This window comes from Ambystoma mexicanum, chromosome 2q, assembly GCF_040938575.1.
Source record: "Ambystoma mexicanum isolate Mex_15411 chromosome 2q, UKY_AmexF1_1, whole genome shotgun sequence".
Lineage (NCBI taxonomy): Eukaryota > Metazoa > Chordata > Amphibia > Caudata > Ambystomatidae > Ambystoma > Ambystoma mexicanum.
In genome coordinates this window covers 624,334,978-624,355,845 of record NC_090924.1, presented here as the reverse complement: position 1 = coordinate 624,355,845, position 20,868 = coordinate 624,334,978, and the positions used below count along the sequence as shown (strand labels likewise).

At 46.1% G+C, this 20,868-nt stretch overlaps 1 protein-coding gene across 1 annotated transcript in view; it reads right to left on the bottom strand.

Annotated features, from left to right (window-relative positions):
• TXNDC11 (thioredoxin domain containing 11) overlaps nucleotides 1–20,868 on the bottom strand; it is a 1,034,390-nt gene that overhangs the window by 568,311 nt on the left and 445,211 nt on the right. The window contains exon 5 of the mRNA XM_069647793.1: nucleotides 11,329–11,422. Coding sequence (XP_069503894.1) covers nucleotides 11,329–11,422 — 94 coding nt within the window. The remainder of the gene's footprint in view (nucleotides 1–11,328; nucleotides 11,423–20,868) is intronic.

The window sequence follows — 20,868 nt, the reverse complement described above, 5'->3', positions numbered from 1 at the left end:
TAGGTTTCCTCGCTTCCCTAAGTATGTCCATGCATCTCTGGGGAAGTTGAAGGTGTACGAACTCTATGACCTCAGGAGCCAGGCTGCTAAATCCAGAGTTTGTGGGCATGGGTGAAATGTTTCTCCCATGTCCTGAGACAATATGCTGTATGGGCAGGGCAGTTTCATAGGAGAGAGTGACATCTCCATCAGGCGAGAGAACCAGTGTTGGCGGGCCAACAGGGGGGCCACCAATATCATGGTGACTGGTTCCTGGCGCATCTTGTGCACAATCTTGTTGAGCAGGGGACTCGGGGGTAAAAGCGTAAACAAATTTCCCTGACCATGCTATCCAGAGACCGTTCCCTTGGAGCAATTCTGGGAGTACATGGAGGTGTAATCTTGGCATGGAGCGTTCTCCAGCGTTGCGAACAAGTCGATATCTGGAGAGCCCCATAGCGTGAAAACATTGGAGACGATGTCTACGTGTAGCCGCCATTCATACTCTACGGGCCGTGGAAAATCTCTGCTGAGCACGTCTGCGAGAAGATTGAATTCCCCTGGAACGTGTTGGGACAACAGGAAAATCCTGTGTTTGAGAGCCCATATCCAAGTGTTTTGGGACAGATTGGATAGCTCTGAGGAGAGTGTGTCCCCTTGTTTGTTCAGGTTGTACATGGCTGTGGTGCTGTCTGTCAAGATCAGGACTGTCTTCCCCTGTAACTGTGTCTGAAAGGCTTTCAGTGCTTTGAATACAGCGGATAGCTCCAACAGATTTATGTGGTTGGATGCTACTTGTGGGGACCACACGCCGTTCGCCGTCTGCTGGAGCAGGTGAGCCCCCCACCCAGTGAGAGATGAGTCTGTCGTGAGAGTGGCTTCTACTGCGGGGGTGGTGAATGTTTTCCCTTTGAAGAGGTTTTCCATCGACCATCACTGCAGAGAGAGAATGAGAGCTGGCGAGACAACTACCAGATCTTCCCATTGTCCGCTGGCCTGACACCACTGGCTGTTGAGCCACTCTTGCATCGGACGCATGCGCAGACGCGTGTGTGCAACTAAGTAAATGTAGGACGTCATCATTCCTAACAGTCGCGTGGCCTTGCGTACCGTCACTTCCCGACTGGGTACATACTGAGGGATCTGAAACACCATGTTTTGAACCCTCTCCTTGGAGGGGAAGACAAGGCCGCCTTTTGTCGGAATTAGAGCCCCTAGAAACTGTTTGACTTGACTGGGGTCTAAGCTGGATTTTTTCTCGTTGATGGAGAATCCCAGACTAAATAAGAGGTCTATTGTCTTCTGAGTGTTCAATAGGCATGTTATGTAGGACTACCCTGTTATGAGCCAGTCGTCGAGATAAGGGTAAACCGGGACGGATAGTCTGCGCGGATGTGCTGCCGCTAATGCCATTACCTTCGTAAACATCCTTGGTGCCGAGGCAATGCCGAAGTGGAGTACTTTGAACTGATAGTGCTTGTCCTCTATCATGAACCTTAGGTATTTTCTGTGCGCTGGCAACATTGAAATATGAAAGTATGCATCTTTCATGTCCAGTGTGGCCATGTAATCCCCCTGTTTCAACAGCGGGATTACTTCCTGTAAAGTGGCCATACAAAACTTTTGAGGTTTGACAAACTCTTTTAGCACAGGGCACATGGTGAGATCCTTTTTGGGTACAAGGAAGTACACTGAATAAATACCTTGTTTACCTGTAGAATAGGGACGACTTCTATGGCACACTTTCAGAGAAGGATCTCCACCTCTTGCAGTAGGATACGCAGGTGTTTCGGAGTCAGGCGTCTTGATTTTGGTAGTGTGAATTGAGGTGGTCGGCAAAATTCTATGCAGTACCCGTGGACGAATGTCTTGAGTACCCACTGGTCTGTAGTTATCCCCTCCCATGCAGTAAGGAAAGATGTTATACGGCCTCCGACCAGGGTGGCATGGAAGGGCACCTGTATCCGAAGGTCATTTCTGACCAGAGGTCGGGCTCCTCTGAGGGTGGAACCTCGGCCTCTACCCTTCCCACCTCGCTGTCCTCTAAGTGGATAGGTGGTGGAGCTATTAGACCCTTGTCCCGAATTCCAATTGTTCCCTGCACCATACTGGTTTTGGGGGAAACGCGATTGCCCACGAAAGGCCCGGCGGGAGCCGCTCCCTCTTTGCAGAGAGGGTTTCTGGGTAATCTGTTGAAGGGACTTGAGTGTCTCATGTTCTTTCTTGGCTGTTTCAAGTGCTTTGTTCAATGCCTTGCCAAACAAATTGGTTTCCTCAACGGGTTTGTTCATTAATGCTGCTTGGGTCTCCGGCTTGAAACCGGAGTTCCTCAGTCATGCATGTCGCTTGAGCAGGGTACCTAGGTTCTTCCCGCTGTCTCAGCAGCGTCTAGAGTGTTCTTAAGCACATTCTGATTGACCTGTTTGCCTTCTGATACGATGTCGAGCAACTTATCCTGCATAGGTTCTGGTACTTCTTTAAGGCCTTCTTGAAGCAGGTTCCACTGGACATCCCCATAGCTGGCCAATAGCGTGGTGTTATTGGCTATTCTGGTGGAGAATGCAGCAGCAGTTGTGACCCTTTTCCCCAGTGCATACAGTCTTTTGGACTTTTTATCGGATGGTGCCTCTCCTGTAGACAGGGGCACACCAGCCCGTTTCGTAGTAGTGGTAACTACTAAAGAATCTGGATTGGCATGGCCCTTGATGTAGGCAGGATCGATCGGAGACCAACAACTTCTCCACCCTAGAGTTCACCGCCCTGGTATGAGCTGGCGTCAACAATGAAAGTGCCAATCTCTTCTTGATAGAGTTCAACAAAGGGATGGCCTGGCTAGCTTTTTCTTTGAGAATGTCCTCAACTAAAATCAGCGTCCGGCAAAGCCTCTTGTGTGGTGATCTGAAAATGTTCAGCCGCCTTTTTCAAGATGGCGTTAAACGCCATTTGATCATCCACAGGGGAGGCTTGGTGGACTGGAGTGGAGGGGGGATTCTATACACAGGGTATCAGGGTCCTGGGTGGGAGTAGGGGACCCCCAGGGTTGAGCATCAACCTGGCGGCTGTCTTCCCAATTGTCCATAGGATCTTCCGGGTCAACCACATTGTAATCGTCCCCAAAGGGTGCATCCTTATCCTGCACATACCTGTCATCATCCGTAAGGTCATAGGTATATTCCTCATGTGGATCCGCCAAAGTCCTTTGAAACTTGGACACAGGTATATAAGGAAGGTCTTCCCGAGGTCTCTTGGGAGCAAACTTTTCAGAATAAGAAACACATTTCTCAAATCTGTCCATGCACCCCTCAAACTTCTCCCTGGTCCATGAGGATGAACCAAAGGAGTCCAGGGAAGGAAAGGGCTCATTTTCTTCTCTCTGACGTCGTGATTTGTCCCCTAGTGTGCTGGGTAAAGGAGATTCAAGAAAACAGTTCCAGACTGTCACAACTGCTGGTGAACTCTGTATGCGTTTTGCAAAGGTATTAGTGTAACCTCTATGTTGGCTTGTATTGATTGTTTTTGTCGGCAGCACTGGGTTCCAATTCTGAGGCTGATCAAAATAATGAAGAACTTGGAAAATGCAAAACAAAGGAACCCTTCTTAGTGCGCTCAGTAATTGTGGATGAGTTAGAGCTTTCTTGTCGAGTCGAATGATCTTTCTCTTGACAGGTAAATGAGACTCCTTTTGTATCTTTGCAAATGTCTTTTTATTATTAGATCTTGTTCTTAGTTTTGTTTATTATCGACATTTCTCAAAAGAAGTAGCAGCGTTCTAACAACCCTCTACACGTGTTTCACTGTCATCAATCTATTAACAAATCTTCAGGAGGGATTGTCCCAAATTGGGCTATGATTCATACACAACTAAAGAAAAAAAACTAAGTATATATTCAGATTAAAAAGAAAAGGTAAAAAGAACACAAAAGCACTTCGCATTTTAGAAGATAGTGTTTGTCTTGTTCCTGTCTAATTTACAAAGCACAAAAAATACAGACATTATACATTTTCTCAAATCACCTTTTGTTATTGGGGATTTTGAGAATTTTGTAATTCATTTTTGAAACAAACGTACAGTGGTGCTTGCTTTGTTCATGAGGAGTTCTTCTCTGAATATCTTAGCTGTTTTAATATGGGTTTTGTGTAGGTGTCCACCGACGTATCCTTGTTAGAACGCTGCTACTTCTTTTGAGAAATGTTGATAATAAACAAAACTAAGAACAAGATCTAATAATAAAAAGGCATTTGCAAAGATACAAAAGGAGTCTTGTTTAGCTGCTGGATAAAGGCACAGGACTCTCAGCGTAGTCCTTGTGGGGCTTGCGGTGCTGTGGCACGTCTTTTGGCACGTCTCTAGGTCGCTCCTTGTGTTTCAGCGCCTCTTTCGATCGTTCCTTCAGTTTAACCACCGAGGTAATCCTAGCGATACTCTCGCCAATGCTCTGGGAAACAGGGCGATGTGCCGGGTGGGTCGGAGGCTGAACGGTGGATTTCGCCGCCACCGGGGCCTTAAGCGGCATCTGCGCGTCCTACTGGAGCGTCTTGACGGGCGTGTGTGTTTTAGTGCTAGCGCCCTTTACTTTAGATTGCCCAGTCGCAGGCCGCGGCTGCAGTTGCGGGGAAGGCTGCCGATCATAAAGATCAGCGTATCCGGTCAAAGTTTGACTGGTCCGTTGGCGCTTTGGCATGCTTCGACAGTACTGCCAAAGCAGAACCTTGGGTTGTCTGTTTGGTGGTTGAATCGTGTGCGGCCCTGTCGCCGGGTGTTTTCCCCATAGCATGACTCGTGTCGTGCCTGGCGGGGTCGGGGACAGGCGCCGCGGACCAAGAACTGTCCGCCGTTAGGTCAATGGGTTCTGAAACGGAGGCCTGGTCATTGCTACTCCCCCCATCACTTTCGGCGGTTGTGGCAGCGGGAGAAGAACATTCGGCCTGCGACATGCCATAGGCCGCCCACCGCTTCAGACGGCACTCCTTAATCGTCTTGGGGCGCAGGAGTTTACAAGCCGCCTCGTTGTGGTCGAGGGGAAGACAGTTGTTGCAGAGTCTGCTCGTCTTTCCACGGATATTTGGCCCTACACAAGGGGCAAAATGTAAATGGTGTCTTGTCCATAGTGCAAGACAGGTACAGCGATGACAAAACCCAGGGAGCAAAGAGAGTGAAAGAGGAAAGGCATACTTGTAAACAATATGGCCACCCCGACCCCACTCTCCCTACTGTACAGGCCGGCAGAGATAAGTCCACTGACCACCAGAGAAGGGCCTGAGACCCGAGCGCCAGTGAAACAGACATCTGAGGAAATCTTTGTTGTAGTGGCAGAGATACGTCCACTGAAACCCAGAGAAGGATTTGGAACTTTGCTAATACCAGATGAGGGTGGCAAAATAAACACCAAGTTTGAAAGATATGGACAAGAACTCTCAAACACTAGGAGAAGGGAGTCATTCTCCTGCTGAAGAGAATTAATACTTTTAAATATACTCAAGAGATGCCAGGGGAAGAAAGTCATTCTCCATGGTATTTTATTGCAAGAGAACATTTTGTGAACCCCACCAAACTGATTTGACGGCCATTCTGACAGATCCTTTAGTATTAGCTTGAGGCCTGGAAACCCCTCTTAGAAGATCAGGATAGTTAGGGGTTATTTTAACTATAAATAAAAGTATAAAAGTTTATACAAACCATCATGCCAAACATGTGTCAGCTTCCTTCTTCGACACCCTTACAAAAGCCAAAAAAATTAAAGAATCCTTGTAAAACAAACCCTGGTGTGGCCCTATCTGTTAATACGTATCCAAGGTATGGCACTCAACATCCATCCCAACATGAAGGTCACATTGGTAATAATAGTGTTTGCCAGGAGGGAAAACAGATGGACAACATCTCAGCAAGATTTTAGGGGGTAGATTCTATGCTCACATCGTCACCTTAACACTGTAATTGAATTCAAAGCAGACATTGATATAGTAAGAGGAGCCCACAGGTGCTGTGATGGTCGGCTTTGGTGAGTTAATGGAGCTCAAGTACTGAATGGTCTACAGTTCAACATCACATCAAAATTTGTGATGCAATTTATTCTGAATTTAGTATTTAGTTCACAGTGGATCCATCAGATTAAGGGCGAGATTTTGCAACCCAATCAGCAAAAGGCAAAATAGTGCCTAAGGCCTTTTAGAAAGGGTCAGTTGATCCTAAAGAAATTCTGATTGGTAACATTAAACAATGTTTAAAAATGTACTTCAGGCTATTTGAGTAAGTTGAAAGCGATTGTGGAAAAGCTTTCAAATTGCATTCATATTTTCCCAGTGGTTGGGGAGAAATTCATGACTTTATTACAGAAGCAAGCAAGCAGTGCACACTGACACCACTCAGTCTGCACACTTATTTCCTTCCATTTTTTAATTCATGGTTATTGAAAATTATTTCTTGTTTAAAGTAAAAAGTACACATTTCAGAATTGTGTATACATATACATTCAAAAAGCTCTTACGTCTGTCCGTGATCAGCCCCCAAAATCCCACCATCCAACCTCTTCCTCTCCTGCTCCACTAATCACACTACAGAGCTAACAGTCATTCGGCAAATTGAATGAACGGCGTGCACATTTTACCATCATAAAGTGCTGTAATCAGAAGGCAGCAAATCTCAATGGCTGACTGTTAATTCCCACATCTGGGACAACCTTCCCTGTTATTACAGTGGCTTAACAGAAATGATATCTAACTCTGCAGTTGTTTCACCACCACCACTTTCAAAGTAGACCGACTGGTGGTGACAATTTGATCCCCATGACATATATAAAGGGTATACTGAGGCAAAAGGGTATAGGAAGAAAAATAAAACGTATAAAAGGGGGAAATTATTATATGGCAACAATGAAATTACCACGATCAAACCGTTCACTTAAAAAAAGGTGGTACTGGATTGAGGTAGAACCAATCTGCCCTAGCTCGAGTGAACATGATTCTCCAGTCAAATGCTACCTTGCACAACAGTGTCAAGAGCAAGGTCACCATCTATCACTATAGATCAACGTTATTCATGTGATGAGGTTTTCCTCACAGGGCCAGACTTGAGGATTGTACAAAGGCCACATATGAAACCCAGGTTTGTTTTTTTTAACCAGAAGCTGTATTCTTTCCACAGCTCATCTGAGTCTGACTTTATCTATGTGCATGTTACAGGGTAGGGTAAGTTGCTACATGAGTGTGGGTAATGAGATGGCTTACTTTAGTGGATATAGGATAGAGCCAGGTGTCATGTGTTTTCTAGTACAACAACCCTAGAATTCAAGGGCAGTCTATACCCACTATTTAATTAGGGGTAGAATTTCTTTTCAGCAGGACGACACCATATGGAACAACGTGCTCAGACTACCACATTGTATCCAACAAAGGTTGGAGGAGCCTAGATCCGTTCTGGTGTTCAGTGCCGCTGACAAACTTTTATGTCGCTTATTTGGATAGGATGGCTGATGCAAATTTGCGGGCTCTAGCTCAAACACGTGCCCAGGCACTAGCCAGAATCTCTTCCTGAAGGTGTGTCTCCCATTTGAGCTTGTAGGTTATGCATGGCTTTAGGTGGTTCTTTGCTCAGGACCTGTATCTAAACGATAAACTGCACATGGCGCATCCCTGTTCTCCAAGAGCTTAAAAATGTGTATGTGTCCTCAAGCTCCAAAGGACCATGACAGGATTAATTTTTCAGTGCCCGATTTGGGCGTTTCAGAAATGCTCTGTTTCCTGGAGTGAGGATTCACGTTTGCACTGCTCAAATGTGAACGGCTACCATTTTCATCCAAAGCTGTCCCAAGGTCCTCCTTCACCCTCTTCTTGAAAATCACCTGGTTCCGAAAATCAGAAATCTGGGTTGGTAAAAATTGTGGCCTTCGTCAAGCGTAAAGGTCATTCCATGGTGCTTTTCCGCCAACGTTCCACGTACCCAATAGCAACTTCTACAAATGTATTCCCCAGTCAAGCCCTGTGAGCTATTGCAATCCACAGTATTTTGTGTGGCGGGTCCGAAAAATAGGTAATTTCAAAGACAAGTTTATTAACGAATAAGGCCTAACTTTCCCTATTGGTATGGGGTATCCCCTACCTATCAAACTAACTAAGATGCTGAATGTCTGAAGGAATAGGTTCACGTTCCAAAACTAACCCTAAATGACCCTACCACTAATAACTAAAGACAAGAGAATGTCTTGCTCCTGCTGGTAGGCTTTGCTTCTTGCAAATGTCTTCCTCCTGGTTCTTCTGAATAGGAGATTTTTAAATAGGCTTTTTATGACTTCTTTAATCTGTTTGTGTAGTTCATGCAATATTTTATTAGACGTTTGCTTTGATCCATATTAATGGGTTTTGTGTAACTTCCGTTCCCTGGTTGGGATTGATCTTCCGGGTGATTATAATTCACTTTTCCTGAATAGCACTGCCTGTTTTGTACTAACCCTTTATATTTCAACTCATCGCATTCTCTTTAATTTGGATATCCCTCTTTCCTTTTCCAATAAAGTCATACTTTGCCTTTTCCAGAGTAGTGATATCTAAACTCTACAATTCTCCCTCTTGGGGTTTTCTTCTCTTCTTAATTCATAATATTGTTTCTCTTCATAGAATTCTCTTTCTATTTTATAATCTGTGTCTTTCGACATATGTAGTATTTTGACTTTATCCACAGGAGTTTGTCTCTTAGTTTCTCTCTCCATAGTCATTACATTTGGTGTTCTCTCATCATCATTCCACTTTCTTACTTTCCATGTTATGCTCTTGTTGATTAGACTGTGGCGAGTATGAGCAGTCCCGTAACTATTCCTTGGCGGCTTCCAGCAACTCCCGTTCTCCCAGTTACCTTTAAGTGTCTGGGATTACGTCTCTGGGAGACTCCGCTCATTCAGGGGTTTGTTGCCTTCTTTGCCTTCTCTGGTCACTCCGGTGTCCTGCGTCCCATGCTCTTTTTCTGGATGAATTGGTAGTCCTGCGGATGTCTGGGCGGTATCCAGTTTTGACCGATTAGTGGTTTCGCTGTTTTGTGGACCCCCAGTCCACCACAAAGTATCTGTGGTCACGCCACCACAAACAGCTTTTCGAAGGACGATACACATCCAGCACTCTGCTTCCTGCCCCAGAGCAGTTTTCAAACTCACAGGCTCTATGTGCTGCAGAGTCTCCTCCCCTCAGTTGCCCTGGGCCTTCCATGACTGACGTTCATGTCTCTCCCTCTGCTTGTTGTGGCATCTCTCTCTGCTCCAGCCCTCTTGTTCCAGTTAAAAGGGGATTACAATTTAAAGTGATATGCTCTTTCTTGTTGGCAATACTATATGTTGGTTCTCGCTTCATTCAAGTCTCTGTATTATACATTCTTTTGTAGGTCTGATATTCCCAAGAAAGCCCCTTTTGGGTATCCTTTAGGTATTCCTCACAGGAACAGAAGTCCTTGTCCACATTGGGAGAGTATCCCGGTGAGATGCCACTTACCTCAACCACTAGGAAGGGTGTTGCGGGGCAGCCTTATCACCCTAGCGTCACAAGGGGGGTGGAGGGCTCCCCCCTTGGGGAGAAGGGACGAATTCCTTCGATTTGTCACAAAAATGTTAAATTGTTGATTACATATCCAAGACGTTCTAGTATTTTTTCCCAGAAATTCTAAGACCACATTAAGTTGGACTACATAATATACTAAATGATAGTGAGCATAGCAAGGACCCCCGTTCATGCTTTAGAGTCATCTGCTCCACCTGGGTTGCTTGTCGGTCCAATGATTTAAAAGACTTGTGCATCAAGAGAATGTATACAATGTGGGACTTCTGATGAAAGGCCTGAGCCACACATAGGAGCCTCAGTATGAGACTCACCTTAATATATCAGCCCGACTATCCATGATAACTTAGACCTTGTCCACTGGTGCAAATCAGCTGTGAAAGAGTATGGGACAAGGCTGGGTAAATGACATAAGGTGGATTATCTAAGCATTTCATTTCCCACCTAAACTAAGTGTGCAGTCCCATAAAGCCCAACAGAGACGAAAAAAGGGGCGGGGGTGTTTATCAAATGGGCATCCTGCTACAGCAGCATAAGGTTTAGTTATGTTCAAATCCACTGGTTTCTTTGTCCTTTTATTGGAGAGTGACAGTAAGGTCGGTGAGGTGTTAAAGTCTGCCTCCACAGACCTCTCTGCATCCTCTCAAGTTGGGCTCCTGGTACAAAGACTGATCAGCGAAAAGGAATCTACACGATTTTTGCTGATGTTTCCAATTCTGTGTCATGGGTAAGCAACGACGGGAAAACTTGATTCCAATGCTCCTTGCAGCACTAAAAAAACAAACATATCTAAAATACACATGGAAAACCTTTGATTTTAAGATGTGTGCAGTTAAAAGTGTGTGTACATGTGCAAGATAACTTGCATGCACACTTACTGATCTCTTAAGAATGCAAGGAAATTATCTTTTTGACACAAAAACCATGCAGAGGAACAAAGCATATTGCTAAAACGGTGGCTTAAATGGTATGTGTCACAGATTACAGGGACCCTAAAAAGTCTGTTAATTGAGTTCTAATATTAAACTGGTTCTAGAGAAGATGATATGACCTACATGACTGCCAAAACAGCATTAAAGAGGGGAGGGTGAAGTTGTGTAGGGATGACTAAAGTTATCTCTATGGCTAGCATCAATGTTTTAACAAAAATGAAGACTGATGGATGGACAGCTTTGAATAAATCATAACCACTAGCTTTGACCTGAGCTACACTCCAAACCACTATTTGTCATACTGCCGTGCATTTACAGAAGGTGAACATTATAGGCAAATAGAGTTTGTTCCCACCCAAAAAGAGACATTCCAACCTTAGCTGCTAGGTCATATCCCTTCTGCTAGAAGCAATTCAAGATAGGTGGGCCCCGAGCTGGCTGTGCATAGTGTCCCAGGCTACACCTCTTGTTTGGTGTTGCTTGTGGTCCCCTTCGGAAGGGATGAGAGCTAGAAGTTTGGGTTCTACAGAATCTTTTGGGGAGGGAACAAGCCCAATTTACATTAGCATTTCTCTTTATGTAATGGTAGAGCAACCGGAACAACAATGGTTTGGAGGGTTGCGCAGAGCACTAGCAGTAGTCCCAAGCTACAAAAGCCATAGAAGTCATTACATTACTGATGAAGAGAATTAGCGCCTTTTTTGCAGGAATGCAGCCAAGGCATTGAACTATGAATTTGCATGCAGTGTGTCATCATTGATCATGAACATCCTCTGGGAGCACTGGACTGAGACTACTGAAAAAGGAGCAACCAGTAAAAAGGGTCAATTATGCTCATAATTACACAGTATGGATTCCAAAACTTAAAAAAAGAGCAATTTACCTTTCTTTAACGAATGCAACGCTGAAATGAAGAATGTCAAGTAACCAGGAGGCTGAGGTGAGGCATTGAACTCAAAATATCCAAGGACTCCAGGCTGTTGGAAGAAAAGGTACAATTAGTCAACATCGAAACGAAGGTCACGGAGAACACCAAAGTGGTTAATTACACTAACTCAGTAGCTTCTCAAGATGCACTGTGATGAGCAGTATAATGTGAGAGTATTCTGGATATCTTAACATGAGAACACATTTAAACATTACTGAGAGCCAGAGCAATGAGTGATGACAGCCATGTGCATCCTCTCACTCTGTAAACAGAGTGAAGTTATTTTTCAGTCTGTCCCTCTTACACACTTTTCCCATTAACCCTAGGGAATTGTTTGTTAATTAGAAATTATTTCTAAGTGGACAGTGTATTTTTTGCATTCTTGTTGCCTAATTTAAGAAATAACCTGTGTTGAACCAACGCTAAACTCACAAGGCCACCAAACAGAACAATGAACTGTCTCATATAGTGAATGTCAATGTAACCTCTGCACACTCCATCACACGACATGTTGGTGGACCAACATTTAAAAAAACAAATTCAGATCACCCTCATGTTATTAGAATTTGCATGAGAGCAAGAGCACAACCTTGATGGATGCAGTAGCTAACAATGACTTGATGGGAAGTGGAAACGTATACTGATCCAACTTCCTCAATATTGACACCACAGCCTTTAATACAAACAAGTTGTGTTAAGTCAGACATACACGATGAACAAGAAGACATTGTTCCACAAGTTTTATTAAAGAAACTAAAACATCAACTAACCCTATAGGTATGATGATTGTTTCCTTAACTCCAAGCAAAATAATAAAATGGTACTCAGCAAGATGTCTCACAAAACATCTGTCCAAACCCATTTTAACCTTTGTTCTTTCACTACCACGAATATCATAAATAACAAACGTCTGCCCAAGTTGGTTCCCACTATACTTTGCTTCAGGTGGTTAATTTCAGACCCCCACCCACTCATGTCTTTGGGTTTCCTTCCTTCAGGCCCCGGCCTACTGACAAGTTAAAATCTGTGTCCTTTAAGACTTTCTCTTTTGCGAGAGTATGCAATTCGTAACCCCAGGGAAAGTGTTCGTATCAAATCACAAAGCTCATCTCTTATTTGGTCTTACAAACTTTCTCCCGGTTGTCTTTTAGCCCCATGTGGGCTATCTGGCCCTCCAGGCTGCCTGTTAACTGGAAAGGGTCCTCACCCTCGTGGGTTCTGTGTCTCAGCCCCTCACGAGCTAGTCGACTACCCAGGGAGTCCATGTCTATGGTTGCTTTCACCCCTCATGGGGTATTCTTTGTCTGCCTCTCATGGGCTTTCCACTTTCTAACCCCGGCGTGGGGCATGGGGATGGTTACTGTTAAGATGGATTTCTGAACTCGTACCTGGAGGGGCAGAGGTTCAGAAGGCCAGCCTAGTTTCTTGGAACAGGGTAACCTCTGGACAAGCCAGACCAATCAGGGTAGCGATGGCGGCAGTCAAGACTAAGTCTCAAGAGGGGTGAGGGTGAGTGAAAGACTTCAATGAGCACACAAAGCAAGGACACTTACAAATTACTCCAGACAGGTGTTATATTAAAAATATAGACATTTATTACAAGGCCTTTGTAACATCGACCATAGCAAAGAATCACAATAATACTAAAGTAAACTAACACATCACAATCAATACAATATATATACAAGACCGAGGTGTCTAAAGAGTTATGAGCACGTATGTAGACCACCTAGATGGGGAGGAAAACAGGAAGTGCAAGTAATCATTATACCCAGTTCGACATCAGAAATACACCTAACTAGGAGGAAGTCAGAGCCCTACGAAGAGAGGAGCCTTGCGCTCAAAAGTACCTGCACAGGCTTGTACCAATGGACAAATTAGGGTCTCTTCAAGGGTCTCTGAGAGTTCAGGAAGGTAGATGAAGCGATGAAGAACAAGTCCCCACTACTCGAGCAAGGCCTCCACTTGCGGGCAGAGGCAGAGTGAGAGTGCGGGGAGGATACGCTATTTCGTAACAGCGGTAGAAAAGAAATGGGCTCCTCCGCTAGGGGCCACCGGTTGGGGTATGGACTACTCACTGGTCCCCGACGCAGGCAGACCCAGACTTCGCCAGTTCAGTTCACGTTGCTGGCAGGTTCAGATGCGATGATCAGGACGTCTCAACACCGTGTAGATTCCGCGGTAGCAGGATGCAGGGGCGAGGGTGTCTCAAATGCAGCGAACGTGTACAGGTTGTTACCACAGCACGGCAACACGGCAACCGCGTTTACTCTGGTCCGGGCGCACTCGTCTCACTTCAGACCTGGGAATGCCAAGTGTACTATATTCGGTGTGAGAGTGCTGTGGACACAGAGCTAGCAGTAGGCCAAGTTTCGAGGGCTTCCCCGAAACGGCGGTGGTGACAGAGTAAACGTCCTGTGTAAGCTGGTCAGCCCACTGGTTGGCCCAGGGACACTTTCGAAGAGGCTTACTTGCAGGGTTTGATGAAGGTGCCGGGAATAGTTGATCCCACTATTTCAATGGGTCGAAGCGCCTTTGCAGACCTTCTAGGACCATCAGATGCAGAGGGGTCTCGCAGGACGACACCGGTTCAGGGTGCCAAACCTTCAGCGGGTCACCAGCGGTTCCTCGACTCAGCTTCTTGTTGCAGGATACTTGGCTCCTTATCCCTCGTTCAATGTGAACTCAGGAGATCGACATAGTAGTGGTGTTTTCAGCCTTCTCTTATCCAAAGTTCCCTTCACGCCAAAACGGAGAGGATCCTATGGGAGATCTGCTCACAAACGCTCACACACCATACGTGGACCTATCATGGACCATGGGGGTCCCAGGCATTCAGGACACTCCAGACTCTCTGGCACCCAGGATGTGTATTGGGAACAGACATCCCAGCCCACATCCTGGAGGCATACACACAAGGCATGCAGAAGCCCGCGAAAGCTTTGGGTTTCGCGGGAAAGTGCATGACCAAATAAGCACTGACCCGGGTCGGTTCGACCTGGGGAAGGTGAAGGGGCAAGATGGCCAAAGGACAGGACAAAGAACCTTGTGGCATGGCCATTTTGGAGCCAGGCCACTCATTTGTGCGAAACGCGGTAAGCGCGGATAACATGGCGAAAAACACAAGAGAAACGATAGCTGCCACCAGTCCTTTCCGTGACACACTTGCACAGTTCATAATAAGTCCAGCGAGAGTTTCTAGGGCCTTTGGAATGACTAGAGACCCAAGAGCGTGGTAAAGTAAGTTACAGTGCACTCTTGTTTCATGTTGCACAAAAGCTGCAACATGCGGAAAGGACTAAGGGAAATGAAGTCTTCCAGTACGGACTGTCTTAAGGGCATGTCAGTTTCACCATAAGAATTGAGCGAAAGCCCAGAGGAGTGCGGCGGAAGGCTGCGCTTCTCTGGCAAAGTCTAGATCAGGGTGTAAAACAGCAACAAAAAGTTTGGGGGTTGTCACATGGAGGGAAAATTACATACAATCATGAAATCTTTCCTAAGACTCGCCCCTCCCAGACTAAGGACAGGGGGAACTAATCCACCCCTGGATGAGTTTCTTGTTCAGGGCGGTTAAACATTCTAGACAACCCATCAGCATTGCTATGTTGGACACCTGGCCTATGCTCAATAGTGAAGTCAAGGCCTTGTAGACTTATGGACCACCTAAGCAACTTTGGATTCTCTTCCTTCATGTTCATCAGCCACTTTAAGGGCTTATGGTCAGTTTGTACAGTGAAGTGGGTACCACAGAGGTAGGGCCTCAGCTTCCGTAGGGCTCACACAACAGAGAAACATTCTTTCTCTACTGTGGACCATCTGAGCTCTCTGTCCTTAAGCTGGCGACTAATGAAACCAATAGGGTGTTCCTTACCCTTCTCATCTACTTGTGATAGTAGAGCTCCTATCCCAGTGTCAGAGGCATCTGTCTGCACAATAAAAGGTCTTTGGTAATCAGGGGCCCTGAGGACAGGGGCCTGGCACAAGGATTCTTTTAAGCCATTGAAGGCCTTCTCACACTCTTCAGTCCACGTTACCTTCTTGGTTTTCTTAGGAGTGGTGAGAGCAGTCAGAGGGGCAGCTATGGTGCCATAGTCTGCCATGAAATTTCTGTAATACCCAGTGAGACCTAAGAAGGCTCTCACTTGGGTCTGTGTAGTGGGGGTAGGCCCGTCTTGTACTGCTTGTACTTTACTGGGTAGAGGCTGTATCCTCCCTCCACCTACTTCATGTCCAAGGTAAACCACTGAGCCTTGTCCAGTCCGGTATTTACTGGCCTTTATGGTCAAGTGTGCTTTCTGAAGAGCCTGTAACAATCCCAAGGTGGCACTGAAAACTGCTATATCATCCAGATATGTAAGACAGAATTCATCCAACCCATTCAACACATGATTCACAAGCCTCTGGAAAGTGGCAGGTGCATTCTTCAACCCAAAAGGCATTACCCTGAACTGGTAAAGACTTTCTGGAGTTGAGAATGCTGTCTTCTCCTTGGCATGTTCTGCGAGGGCTATTTGCAAATAGCCTGCAGTGAGGTCAAACGTGCTGAGGTACTTGGAGGCACTCAAGTTATCCACCAGCTCCATCTGTTCGAGGCAAGGGGTGTGCATCTGTCTTGGTGACAGCATTCAGAGCCCTGTAATCCATGCAGGACCTCAATTAAGAAGTGCCTGCTTTTGGAACCAAAACCACAGGGCTGGACCAAGGACTACTGGAGGGTTCAATCACACCAAGATCTAACATTTTGTTGACCTCCGTCTTAATGTAAGACCGTACTTTGTCTAACATCCTGTATCCCCTACTTTTGGTAGGTACACTGTCTCCTGTGTCTATGTTATGTTTGCACCAAGGTGTCAAACCAGGGGACTGTGAAAACAGGGGGGGGGACTGCCTAAGCAAACTTTTCACCTCCGCCTGTTGATCAGAAGTCAGGTGAGGGGCCACTCGGACACCTTCAAAGGAGCTATCTGAAGGACTGCTTTGAAACAGGTCAGGGAGAGGTTCAAAGTCCTCTTCTTCGGCATCTGAAGCCAATAACAGTGCTGCGATTTCAACTCTTGGGATGAAAGCCTTCAGCCTATTTAGATGGAACACTTTTGGAGCCTGTCCAGACCTTCCAAGGTCCACTAAATAGTTGACCTCACCCAGGGGCTCCATCACTGTGTAAGGGCCTGACCACTTATCCTGTAAAGCTCTAGGCCTTATGGGATTCATGATCAGGACTTGCTGAACAGGTGTGAAGTTGATGAGGGAACCTTTCTGGTCATACCAATGTTTCACCAGAGCCTGTCCTGCCTTCAACTTGTCACTAGCCAGACCCATCAGGAGTACCATCCTTTTTCTGAGCCCTAACACATAGTCTACTACGTTGGTAGTAATAGGGAGAGTGGGCATCTCCCATCCCTCCTTGACTATGGCTAAGGGTCCCCGCAAAGGGTGACCAAACAGAAGTTCGAAGGGGCTGAAGCCAACACCCTCCTGTGGTACCCCTCAGTAGGCAAACAGTAAGCATGGTAAAAGAAGATCCCATTTTCTTCTTTGAGGTTCTTCCAGAGCCCCAATCATACTTTTTAAGGTCCTGTTAAACCGTCCCACCAGACCATTGGTCTGGGGGTGGTATGCGGAAGAAAACTTATAGGTGACCCCACATTCTTTCCACATAGCCTGCATATACTTAGACATACAGTTGCTGCCTCTGTCAGACAACTTCTTTAGGGAAGCCAACCCTAGTAAAGATGCCAAGTAAAGCTTTTGCAACTGACTTGGCAGTCACAGTTCTTAATGGGATGGCCTCAGGATATCTGGTGGCATGGTCGACCAGCACCAGGATAAACCTATTGCCTGAGGATGTTTGGGGGTCAAGGGGACCAACTATGTCGATCCCTACCCTCTCGAATGGTACTCCCACAACTGGGAGTGGTACCTTGTTGAACCACTCTTACCAGATAGCTGGCAGGAGGCACAACACCTGCAGTGACTTTCTACTTGCACCCCCATCTTGGGCCAGTAGAAGTGCATGGATAACCTTTGCTTGGTCCTCTTAATACCAAGGTGACCAGCAAGGGGCACTTCATGCGTCAGCTGCAGGAGGAAGGGTCTTACAGCAAGGGGAACCACCAACCTCCTATGGTCTCCTTCTGTAGACTTTGTGGGCTCACTATACAGGAGTCCACCTTCCCAATAAATGTGATGCTTCCCAGGAGGTTCACCCTCAAGCTGGGAGCAGGCCTGTCTCCTTAGGCCTTCCAGAGATGGGCACTCAAATTGGCCTTTTCTGAATTCTTCCCTGTCAGGACCACCTTCTACTAACAAATCGGTTAGTTCCGGGTGGTCATTCTGGTCAAACACTTCAGGCATCACCACCTCCTCGTCAGGTCCGGGTGATTGACCAACTACCTCCACCTCAGTGGTAGGCGAGTTAGGGGGAATATTCTTTTTCCCTCTTCTTGGTTTCTTGACTCCTTTAGCCTTGGGTTTCCCCTTTTGCTGGGGCAGGGCATTGGTCTTGGCCAGTGCTACCCTCGTTTGAGACATCGTGCAGGGTCTGTCAGCAGTATCTCCCACAAGCCCTAACGCTCTGAGATCATTGCCCAACAAGACCTTTCCTGGGACACTCCTCTGAATGTTCACTGTAATCCTGACTGCTGTACCATTGATAGTAAGATTTACAGGTATTACTGGGGACATGAGAGGTGGGCTGTCAGCCAACTTCGTGGGCATCAGAGTAGCTCTGTCAACTTCCTCTGGGTCTACCAAGGTAGAATCCCCTACAGTTCGACTGCACCCACTATCCCCAAGAGCTGGAGTATCTACTCCATTGATCAGCACACTGTCTTTAAAGTAGTGCTTGGTGTTATCTGGTATCCTAGCATAAGCCTCTGCGACTTTAGGCTCCCAGGAACCCAGGGGAACTAAAACTACCTCAGCTTCTATCCCATTGGGGAAGGAGTCGGAGGAGAAGGATGCCCCAGTAATCTCTTCTTCCTCGTAGGAGGAGAAGGCCAGATTAGCAGAGTGGAACCCCAAGGTTTTGACCTTACATCTGGGATCCCCCTTCACGTGGTCAGTTGCTCCACAAGCAAAACAAGATCCATTGGGTCTGTTTACATAGGGAGGCTTATTATAACCAGAGTTCTGTTTCGGAGGCTGACCTCCACTACCCTGTGGGTTCTCTTGTGTCTTACCCTTATTTTTCCTTTTTGTGGCCCTTTTGGGAAGAAGATTTATCAGTTTCCCCACCCTCCTCATCTTTGGACTTTTTCCCTTCCTCCTGCTTACCTGGATGAGTCTTGCCCTTATGGGACACTTGATGTGACACCCATAAATCTGCTGCAATGGCAAGCTTCTTAGGATCCATCTCCTTTGAATCTGCCAAATGCTGCTTAAGCTCAGGGGAAGAAGATGCAAAAATATGTTCCAGCATGACAAGACTTATCATACCTTCAAAGGTAGAAACCTTATAACCTTCGACCCAGCCAGTGAAGTTTTTTAAGGATTCAGTTACATAAGATACCCAAGTACCACCTTCTTTTTTCTTATACTCTCTGAATCTTTTTAAGTATTGGGCAGGAGTCTTTCCAAACTTTAAAATTAGAGTTTGCTTCAACATTGCAAAATCTGCTCTCTCAGCCTTCGACATTTCCATAATGGCACTGCAGCCAGAATGGGGCAGTCTGCTAAGTAACCAGGCAATTTTATCAGCATTGTCAACTTGTTGAACTTCACATGCATACTCAAATGTATTCAGCCAGTCCATAATGTCATTCTTTTCCTCATACACACTGAGCAGATCTTTTGGAAACCTTGGACGAGAGGAGGCCCCAGACCCATGTCCAGGACCCTTGGATCCATTGACAACTTGGAGTTTGGCCAGTTCCAACTGGTGATCCCTGTCTTTTTGTTTTTCTGCCTGTTCGATTTTTAGTTTGGCCATATTGAACTCAAGCTTCTTCTGCCTAAACAGCAGTTCTTGCTTCTTGAATTCAAGAATGGCCTCCCCATCAGCACTGGCAGAGGAAACATTGGACATTTCATCCTCCCTGCCCTCATGGTCGCTGTGGATCAGTGCAGCTATCAGTTCTACCAGTGAGAGCAGCCCCACCTCCTTCTGCACTGTCCTCTGAAGCTATAGAGCTAAGCTGAGCTTCTTGCCAGGCCATGATTATTTGGATCATTTCCATTTTGGTGCCTTGAGAGGAGACACCTCTCTCAGCACACATCTTTTTCAATGTTTCGGATTTAGAAGCATTTAAAGTTAACAAGGTACTTGTTTCCATACTGTTAGATAGGACTATGGCCTTTAAAATGTTATACTACAACAATTCACTATGTGTCCTGGTAGGAATAACTTGAAATGCCTTCGCTCGTGCGCAACACTGGATACCTTCACTCCTATCCCACCGCTGTACACCAATTTGTTAAGATGGATTTCTGAACTCTGACCTGGAGGGGCAGAGGTTAAGAAGGCCAGCCTAGTTTCTTGGAAGAGGGTAACCTCTGGACAAGCCAGACCAATCTGGGTAGCAATGGCAGCGGTCAAGACTAAGTATAGACACATTTATTACAAGGCCTTTGTAACATCGACCATAGCAAAGAATCACAATAATACTAAAGTAAACTAACACATCACAATCAATGCAATATATATACAAGACCGAGGGGTCTAAGGAGTTATGAGCACGTAATATGTACACCACCTAGATGGGGAGGAAAACAGGCAGTGCAAGTAATCATTAGAGCCAGTTAGACATCGGAAATACACCTAACTAGGAGGAGGTCCAAGCCCTACGGAGAGAGGAGCCTTATGCTAAAAAGTACCTGCATGCGCTTGTGCCAATGGACAAATTAGGGTCTCTTCAAGGGTCTCTGACGGTTCAGGAAGGTAGATGAAGTGCTGAAGAACAAGTCGCCTAACAGTTACCCTGGTTCAGCCAGTTCTCAATATTAACCACTTGTGTGCTTTCTGGCTTTCTCACGCAGGCATGGGGTAGGGAGATTGTCACCCCTGTTTGGCCAGTTCTGGACTCTAGCCTCTTCTCTCGGTACAAGCCCCTCCTGGACTGTTTGTTTGTTTGTTCATCCATACTTAATATATCTGAACTATCACCAGGGATCCAACACTTTTTGATTCTAGTCCTTTGTAGGCTTTTCGCCTCACTATACACCCCTCTTGGGCCCCTTGTTTGCTCAAACCTGCATAGGTTAAAGGGCTTGTTCCCCCAGTTCTTATTTCTAGCCTTTCTTGGTTGGGCTCTTCGTCTCAATATATGCCCCTCTTGGGCTTCTGGTTGGCTCGTCCCGGCTTAGGGAATCTGGCTGCCTGCCCGCCTCCTGGTTCTGTGAACGGTCCTTGTACCTTCTGTGTTGGGGCTCTTTTCGGGAATGACATTGTTATGTTGAGGGCTTCTCAGGCCCCTTTGACGTGGCTCGGGTGTCAGTATTCCTCGTATGTGGCTGATGGGAGAAGCGGGAGGTGGGGGGGGGTCGGGCATCAGCTCC